A 9,968-nucleotide genomic window follows, 5' to 3' on the forward strand; every position below is an offset into this window, starting at 1 on the left:
AATAACAATATAATGGTTATTTTATAGTCATATATGTGATATGTAGAAGAGTTTCATATATGATACTCAAACACAGCATCTATAAACAAACTCTGTGTGTCACAAATGTTTTACTCTCACGTCGCCATGAAGCTGAAACTTTACAGACAGCTTTGCAGTCAACATCTGGACTGGTGAACATTTGGTGCCGCATACTTGGAGTTGTGTAACCAGGATCCCTGCAGCTGGTATTCAGCAAATAATGTAGCTCTCTTTCTTTCTCGCCTCCTTTCTCTTTTTTTATTTGTTTAACTTTCTCTCCATCTGTCTGGCTTTGTCTGTTTCCCTCATTGTTAATTCTCTCCCCCTCTTTGCATGTCAAGACTTACTCATTCTTTGTTTTTCCCTCTTGCTGCTGGAAGCGTTCCCGTCCCTGTTTACTAACCTTCCAGTAAACCGGCATGCTGTAATTAACTGCGAGTTTTATTTATTGTCGCAGGAATAGTGACCTCATTGTGTTAGCGGCTGCAGTACGGTGTTAAACTCATGAACACGTGAGCTCGTATAGAACAGGAGAAAGTGGGACATTTTTTAGAGCCCCCATGTGGGCGTCCGGTCCTGCTGGGTTTGCAGCAGTTGGGGACATTTTTTCATTAAAAGATGTTACATCATCAGTAAATGTATCCGTAATGTGAGGAGGAGACACCAGAAACTTTTTAGAGCATGCATTGTGCTGAATAACAGTTGCTACCAGCTTTATCTTAAAGGTGAGAAAACCCAGATATGTCAGGTTGAATCTGTATAAAATTACATTTATTTAAGAGATCAAATAACAAATTAATCTAAAAACGTTTATTATCTTCAGACCAAATATGGTGCATACTGTACTTTGCTTGTTTCCATAGGAACAGGGGATGGTGGGCGAGCACAAACATCACTAAGCAAAAGATGAAAAACTGAGTTACATAAGATGTATTTTTCTTTGTCATGGGTCAGTGTCCCTCATAGCTTGACCTACCATGACTGAACTTTCACTATGTGATTAAAAGTATGCAGATACTCCTGTCCATGTGTACTTAAAGCTGCTGCAGTGGATTAAATTCCTGTGTAATGTGAAAGGTGTTGCTCGTAGTGATGAACCTACAGAGAGTTATCACCTGACTGCAGCTCCTCTCATCTTGACAGAGTGTTTCAACCTGTTTCAGGTCATTGCTTTTGATCTCCAGCCTGCAGGATTTCTATTTTGGTTCAGTCTCAAAGCTCTCATCAGCATTTTCAGCAGCACCTTCAGATAAACCCACTGTACGCTAACTTCATAGCACCAAGTTGCAACCTCCGTGACTGTGAAGTAAAGTCAATGCAGGAGTTCCAAACACTGCAGATCCTCAAACGTCCACTCGAGGCTGACTACAGAACGAGTTAGTCTCCATAAGCCCCCATGTTAAAATGTACAAATAAACATGCTTACAGCCTGGTACAAAGAACAGTTTTAGTCTCTATAGCCAATGAGTTAGTAATATATGCAAATATCGGATTCACCAGGTGGCCACAAACAAAAATGAATGCCTATGTTGCTTTATGTCTGCTGAATGTGTAAATAAGCAACTGTCTGCTAACAAGTAAAAGAAAAAGACCTTGACTTTCCGACACAGAAGCGTGACCTCATTCCCTTTGGGATGAACTGGAACGCAGACAGTGAGCCAATATTTATGAACTAACATCGGTGACTGGCCTCACTAATACCTTTGGGGCTGAAGGGAATAAATCTGTGCAGCTAGGCTCCAAAACCTGGTGGAAAGTCTGAAACCAGAAGAGCGGAGGCTGCAGCACATTAATGCTTGCATGTAGAATAATGTTACTATCTGTAAAGTTCCTATGTTTGAATTGGAGTTGGGACATTTTAACATGGGGACTTATGGAGACTGACTCGTTCTGGAGCCAGCCTCAAGTGGCCGTTTGACGAACTGCAGTTTTTAGCACTTCACCTTAGATATCAGTCCACAGGCTGCCATAGGCCTCATTTTTTAAGTGTCATTACAACCTGTTCACCCACTAGCAACAACAAGTGATTAAAACATGAAATAAATCTGTAAAATGTCTCACAATCTTGTTAAAACACTCATTACTTTGCTTGGCAATAACAGATTGGTGCATTTGGATTGGAGGATTATGTCTGGCTGCAAAAATGATGAAAAGAGATGGAAAAGCTGCACAGAAAGCCAGTCCATCTGTCTGATGGCTTTCCCCCCCTCTCTCCTCTCTCTCTTTATCTTTATCCTGCGTGTGTGTCAACGGGAAGAAGAAACATCAGGAGCTACAGTCGCTCTCTGTTGAAGCTGTCATTGTTGAATATGTGGGCTGTTTGCCAAACACACATCAGAGGAAGAAGAAAAATGGGTAAACAGAGAAAGGGCCCGCTGTTCTCTTTATATAATGCTTTTTGAAAGGCAAAGTTGGTCAAAGTCACAGGAAACGCTGATCAGAGGTCAGTTTGGTGATAACGGTTCAATGAATGAAAAAGGAGACGAGGAAAATGATCCAATCAGCGGGCACCGGCGTGAATTATTTATCAGGATTGATTGGTGCCGTTATTTTTATGTTATGCTGCGCAAGGGTGGGAAAACTGCTGAGCAAGCGTGGTCATTTCTTACTGCGTAGGTCTCTGTTTTCTTTACAGCCTGCGTCGCCATCTAGTGGACGTAAAGAGGCGCAACAACAACAACAACAACAACATTAAAACTCAGTTTTGTTTGTGTGTCCAGGTCTTTCTTTGTTTTCTCATCATTGCCTGCTGGCCTTGTGAGAGTCAGAGAGGATGTTAATGATGATGATGATGATGAAGAAGAAGGGGTCAAAGTCTCTTGCTGTGGTAGCTCTTTTCTTGGCGTCAGTCAACTGCATCCTCCCTCCATCAAAAGATGATCTTGCACGTGAGTATCGCCGCACCAGTGTCATTAATTCATGCTGCCTCTGAAAGCCTATGACAGGATGAGGCATCAACTGAATCCCAACCACCCTCCACGCATACAAATACAACTTAACAGAAAACGGTCATGTCACATTTCAAAAGTTTTAGATAAGCGAGGGCCACATCAGCATTATGGTTAACTGTAAGACATTAACGTACTGTTGAATTACTGCCCCTGCATTTGATTCGAGTTACAAATATTCTATATGCACTTGCATAGGTGTAAAAAAAAAGATATATAAGCATGTTGCTCTGTTATTATGACATAAATACTTTTAATTTATCAGGTTAATAAATGCACATTACTCCATCAAACTTTTTACAAAGGTAAATGGATAAACACTTTGAATGTCTGGCCACAATAAAGCCAGCTTTCACCCTCGTGAAAATATCACAGGTGTTACCAATGATACAAATTAAGGTCCCAGTCAGGTCAGGGTGCTGCTGTGGTGCGTGTTCACTGAAATCTGTGGATTGTCAAGTAACCAGGTCAAGCTGCAACATAAAATCACACACAGAGTACAGTCTGAGCTGCTTTATAGAGAAGGTTTTATGAGATAACCACTGTTACATTAAATAAACTTAAATTGAATTGTTTAGAAGTTTAAATAGATATTTCTCTATTCTTTTACTCTGCAGATCAGAGTAAAAGAAGACTTTTCTTATAAATAAAAACAGAACATATTTAATAGTATGGCTGATGGGAACCTGCAGTGAATATGTGATAATGCTTCTTTTCACAGAGATCTCTCTCCAGGCAGAGAAGTATCTGGATAAACAGATCGAAAATGCAGTTAACGGAGTGAAGGAGATGAAGAACGTGATGCAGAAATCTTCAGAGGACCACAAGAAGTTTTTGGACGCCCTGGAAAAGACCAAAGAGCAAAAAGAGGTGCCTGATAACACTTCATACACTGTACGACACAATAATACTTACTGTTTATTGATTATAAGTCACAGCCCGGCTCAAAGGCTGCAACACGGAGGGAGACAGCATGAGGTGGTAGTGGAGAAAATGGATCCTGCCAAAATAAAAGCCTGCCTCTTGAAATCTCTGCGTCTGTGTGACTACAGGAAGCGATACGCACAGCTCAGGAGATGGAGGCCAAGCTGGAGCAGGAGGAGGAGGTCTGCAATGAGACCATGAAGGCTCTGTGGGAGGAGTGTAAGCCCTGTCTGAAGAATACCTGTGTTAAATACTACTCCCGAACATGCAGCAGCGGATCTGGACTGGTGGGACGTCAGGTCAGACCATCACACGCTCATACTCTACAGTATATATGATATATATATCTGATCATAATGGTTTCATTGTTGTTTTCATTCACCTGCAGCTGGAGGAGGTGCTGAACAGAACATCTCCCTTCTCCATCTGGATCAACGGGGAGAAGATTGACGTCCTGGAGCAGGAGGGACAGCGACAGAGCAAAGAGTTCAAGAACCTGGAGGGGAAGTACACGGAGATGGCCGACGGCGTGGACAGCATATTTTCAGACACCATGAAGGTACTGTTGACCTGTTACATGCCTGATACATATTTACTTACATACGTGCTGCATATAGCTCAACCAGGCAAGTCATGATCAACTCTGATTCCCATCCGGCCAATGTTAGAGTGTGTTTTTGAGATATCCAAGTCTAAAGCTGCACTAATATTTACTTTTATATTAACAACGGATCAGTTGACTCATAGTGACTAACCCTCAGCTACATGAGGCTAAAGAGCCAAATGTTTCCCTCGGAACGTAGCGGAGACCAAAAACAGATCTGAAAAGAAGTGATATGAAGGACCAGGAGGCAACAAGTTGATCTTCAGTTGATGGTTTAGTACCCACAGTCTCATTCAAAACAGAAGAACACAGCCAAACTCCACATCTGGAAACCTTTTACATTCCTCTGGGTCGCTTCAGCTTCTCCTTCTGAAGTTGAAGAGAACTAACATATCTGTCTTGGGCCTCTGCCAAAAGTTCTACCACATGTGTGTGAATACCAACATGTTTAAACATTTTGTCACAAACATCTTAAGACAAATACATCCTAACAAGAAGAATATCAGGCTGACATTCGACAGGTGTTGCTCTGTCTCTTACAGCTTGTTCTGCTGCCCTCAAGTGGTAAAATCCATGTAATTGCAAGAGTTAAATTCTGAGGTAGCTTCAATAGAAGTTTTATAAATGAATCTCAGAACAAAATTTTTATTAATTTCTGGATCTTTGTAGTCAGTAAGTCTATAAGTCAGCAGCTACGTCATCATCAGCTCTTCTGTCTGTTTCTCAGGTGGCTGATCATGTGCACTACAACCCTCCAGCCTTCTTCCTCCCCAGTTTCCTCGGACCGTACACTCGCCAGGGCAGAAGCATTCGTTCTCTCTTCCGCGATCCTTTCCACAACTTCCACAGTTTGTTCTCACCCATGACGGGCATGGGCAGGAACTTCTTCAGCTCTATGGGCTCCATGATGGACATCACCTCAGACACACTTCCAAACGAGGGTACAGTTTCTCACTTATTTGACTCAAACTGAAGATGTCCTGTTTGGTTTTTGAGCTGTATTCAGACAGATTTGTAATCCGTAAAGTCTATTTTAATTCTCTTTTGATTGTTTATTGTAACATGACATGTACGCAAATATATCTAAACTTAGACTGAACACTAGGTTTTTTCTTGTGTGCCTGGTTGCAGACGGCAGCGTGAATGAGGACGTCGTCATCACCAAACCTTTTGGCAACGGACAAATGACCTGCAGGGAGATTCGCCGCAACTCGGCCGGCTGTATCAAGTTCCGTGACGAGTGTCAGAAATGCAAAGAGATCCAGCACATCGGTGAGATAACTCTGTGACAAAATGATTTTTAATGTATGATCAGTAGTGTTAGTCTAAAATGTATACGGGATGATGATATGATAATAAAATAAATGATGAAAGATGTCACAAATCAACTGATAATAACCGTTCAAAAGGTTAAGTGTGTGTCTGTTCATGCAGCTTCCTCCAGATGTTTTTTATTAGAATAACACAATTATTATAATTTATGTTAATATTGGAAACAGGAAGTTGATTTAATTATAATCCTTTGTGTTGATGATGTTTTTGTTCCTCTGTCATGAACAGAAAATGTATCATCTACATCTGAGACATTCAGAGATGCTTCAGTGAACCTAAAATCTATATTCAGATTATTTTCTGACATATACACCAAAATATTTAGTATCAGACAGATGCAATTTTAGTATAAAACTCATGTGATAGTGTCACGCCTATCAAAATCGATTGCATCAAAGAGCTACTTTCCATATTTTTTAGATAGACCTTAAAGATTTTTTAAAGAGACCTGTCTTCTCTCCGCAATGACACTGGGCGTTTTAAAGTATGGTTTTAAGCTTTTATTTGATACCTGAGAGTAGAAAGAAGGGATGTGAACCTTGGATGAAGCAGCTCATGGATGGTATCCCTGAGTCACTCACAGCATACAATCCACAAGCATTTTTTCACGCTCACCCTCATTCCCACACTCACCCTGGGCGGCAGGAGGTAGAGCGGGTCGTCCACCAATCAGATGATCGTGGTTCGATCTCTGGCTCCTCCAGTCTGCATGTCAAAGATAATCAACCCCAAATTGCTCCTGAAGCTGAGCTGTCAATGCTGTGATTGTGTATGAGTGGTTGACATAGCATGGACTCTGCAATGGCTTATTTGGAGTCGTGTTTCTGTTCACACGACGAATGCAAGTCCAATATTTACTCTCTTTTTAGCTCTGACACCTAAAAGGGAAATATCTGACTCTCTCACTGCTAAATGCTCCTCTGTGTTCATCAGCTAGTTGCGGCGATGTGCTGAAACTCGCTATAAATCTCTGTAAAACCGAGGTGCTGCAGATTCAAGTCATCTGCAATCAAAATGCCAAATGAATAAATCATGCATGAAACAATTGTAGTAATTTTTCCAACCCTACTTGAGCTCCATGTTTCTTTCACAGACTGCTCTGGGAACAAACCTCTGGAGGGCTCGCTGAAGGTGGAGCTGGAGGAGGCATTGGACCTCGCCAAGCGCTTCACTCAGAGGTACAACGACCTCCTGAAAAATTTCGAGGAGGAGATGTTCAACACCTCCTCAATCCTGGACCTGCTCAACAGACAGTTCGGCTGGGTGTCGTCTCTGGCGAATGAAACCATCAGCAAAGACAACATCTTCCGGATTCAGGGTGTACGTAACATGAGTGCTGTGTGTGTGGAAAAGCAGATGCATTGAAGCTTTTTGCTGAACTTCTACCTGCTGTTCTCCAGGTGATCTGCAAGGACACTGATGAGAAGCCAGAGGGAGAAGACAGTCAGCCTGAAGAAACCAACGTGTCTGTGCAGCTCTTCGACTCTCCGTCTATGAACTTCACCGTGCCGGGCGACATCCCCTGGACCGACCCCAAGTTCTCTGAGGTGGTGGCCCAGGAGGCTCTGGACCGCTACAAAGAAATCAGTGTGTGAGTGTCGAACAGGGCTAGAAGACGTAATAAAATGTCTGTGTGGTGAATTCGAAGCTACAGCCAGCCGCTAGTTAGCTTAGCTTAGCATAGAGATTAGCGTATAGAGGCCGAAGCTAACAAAATCCCTCTTAATCCTAAATTGACCATCTGCTAGCCGTAGTTTTATAATTACCACACACGTCATAACAAAAACTCACAACTCTATGCTAAGCTAACTATTTGCTAGCTATTGCTTCATATTTATCACACACACACACACACGTCATAACAAAAACACAATTGTGTCTGTGCTAAGCTAAGTTAATTACCTGCTAGCCGTAGCTTCATATTTATCTCTCTCACACATCATAACAAAAAATGACACCTCTATGCTAAGCTAAGCTAAGCTAATTTTCAGCTAGTTGTAGCTTCATAATTATCACACACACACTTAGTTACAAAAACACAATCGTGTCTATGCTAAGCTAAGCTAATTGTCTGCTACTTGTAGCTTTATATTTAGTACACACAAATAACAAAAACACACCTATGCTAAGCTAACTATTTTCTAGCTATAACTTTATATTTATCACACACACTTAGTAACAAAAGCACACACCACTATGCTAAGATAAGCTAATTGCCTGCTAGCCGTAGCTTCATATTTATCTCTCTCACACACACATCATAACAAAAAATGACACCTCTATGCTAAGCTAAGCTAATTTTCAGCTAGTTGTAGCTTCATACTTAGTACACACATAACAAAAACACACCTCTATGCTAAGCTAAGCTAAGCGTCTGCTAGCTATAGCTTCATATTTATCACACACACACTTAGTAACAAAAACACAAACATGTCTATGCTAAGCTAAGCTAACCGTCTGCTAGTTGTAGCTTCATATTTACTACACACAGACAACATAACAAAAACTCACACCTCTATGCTAAGGTAAGCTAAACCGTCTGCTACCGATAGCTTCATATTTAGTACACATACACTTAGTAACAAAAACACAATCGTGTCTATGCTAAGCTAAGCTAAGCTAAGCTAATTGTCTGCTAGCTATAACTTTATATTTATCACACACACACACACACACACACACACACACACGGTTCATAAACTTCACTGAGCGTCTCTGATCTTCTCTTTGTTTTTCCAGGATGGTCAAATAAAAGGTATTCGCGCCCCAACCTGCACTGTCAGCTGACAAGAGAAAGTTCTGGATTCATCAAAAACACACCTGAAACCCGGACGATAAACACACCTGGAAGAAGAAAAAGAAAAAAAAAAAAAAAGCACACACTGATTCTGTAAATCTAAACGAAGTCCTGCTTTTGCAAACGACACAGTTTAACCTCAGAGATTTATACTGTCACCTTTAGAGCTGTTTGTCCTGCTGTGAGAAGATAATCAGTAGATGTAGATAAGGACGTAAACTGTATGTGAGCTGTGCCATAGCACTTACATGATTCATGCTTCAGCCAACGTTGATGTTATCGACTCTTAAGTTGTTTTTCAGATTAAAGTGATATTTCCTCCACGAGTAAAACAAATATTTGAGTTTGTAGGAAGTTCGCTTTAATGACCTGAACTACCCTTCTACAGATCTCTGAGAGCTTTCAGGTTGATTTGTTGGAGTTTAACTCACCGACTGGTAAACTAAAAATAGGAGTTGATTCTCTTGTGTTTTTCTGCACAGCTGCACAGCTGTGAAGTGTAATACGCAGAGATCTAATAATAAAACCCGCTCGAATCCACTCAGCGTGTTTGTCGTTTGTATTAAAGAGTATTACGTACTCCTGGTGTTATTTTGAGATATCACATGAACCGTGTTGAACCTGCTGAACCATAAATAGACTAGTTTTAGGCGACATTTTTGCAGCAGCTGCTGTTTTTTTTGTTGCTTTCTTTGCATCTTCTCCATCTGTTTTTGTCAGTGTGGCACTAAACTATCGCTCTGATTACACATGAATGAAATTAAAACAATAAAAACTGATCTTGTTTGGTTAAATCAAAACAAAAGCTGAAGTGTATAAATTAATAATCGGTCGTGTTTATGTGCTTCAGTGTTTCTTTGGCTGTGATCTCTAGTGGTTGGGTTAGGCTGCTCCCAGCTACTGTTTGACATTTGAAAGTCGGAGGCTGTTTCTCTCTGTTTCCACATAATAACAACAATAACTTAAGATAAGACAGACTTCAATGATCCTACAGCAGCTCGTATATTTCTCACATGCCGTCTGAACATGTGATGACAAAATCTTGTTTTTCTCCTTTGCTTTGCTTCAATCTGTCCCATAAGTGATATCTATACATGTTGAGATTTTTTTAGAAAATGATTTAGTTTTTTCTTCACTCTTATATTAAAGTTTCTAAAATCTTGACAAAAACCCTCCTGAATTTACAATAATGTGACCAGTAATAAGCACCGACAGGTATATTGTGAATATTTGGAAAGCGGACACTTCAAATGAACTTTTATCTTGTCTTTGTTTTTACATTAATACACTGTACACTGAGCACGATTCAACAGCAGGCTGTTATATCTCATCAGTATCTCGG

General features: G+C 40.8%; 2 protein-coding genes across 2 annotated transcripts in view; one reads left to right on the forward strand and one right to left on the reverse strand.

Annotated features, from left to right (window-relative positions):
- The window catches only part of scara3 (scavenger receptor class A, member 3), a 34,744-nt gene extending 32,075 nt beyond the window's left edge, over positions 1-2,669 (reverse strand). Inside the window, 1 exon segment of the mRNA NM_001303357.1 lies at positions 2,631-2,669. Within this exon segment, the coding sequence (NP_001290286.1) occupies positions 2,631-2,669 (39 nt within the window).
- A 94-nt stretch (positions 2,670-2,763) lies between these two features.
- Positions 2,764-9,166, forward strand: clu (clusterin). The gene is made up of 9 exons (XM_027284227.1): positions 2,764-2,909; positions 3,691-3,839; positions 4,022-4,192; positions 4,282-4,452; positions 5,225-5,438; positions 5,629-5,769; positions 6,923-7,149; positions 7,230-7,420; positions 8,569-9,166. The coding sequence occupies exons 1-9, from the start codon at positions 2,795-2,797 to the stop codon at positions 8,579-8,581; spliced, it is 1,392 nt and encodes a 463-aa protein (XP_027140028.1). The 5' UTR covers positions 2,764-2,794; the 3' UTR covers positions 8,582-9,166.
- Positions 9,167-9,968: the final 802 nt, after the last annotated feature.

The sequence above is a fragment of the Larimichthys crocea genome, chromosome XI (assembly GCF_000972845.2).
Source record: "Larimichthys crocea isolate SSNF chromosome XI, L_crocea_2.0, whole genome shotgun sequence".
Classification (NCBI taxonomy): Eukaryota; Metazoa; Chordata; class Actinopteri; family Sciaenidae; genus Larimichthys; species Larimichthys crocea.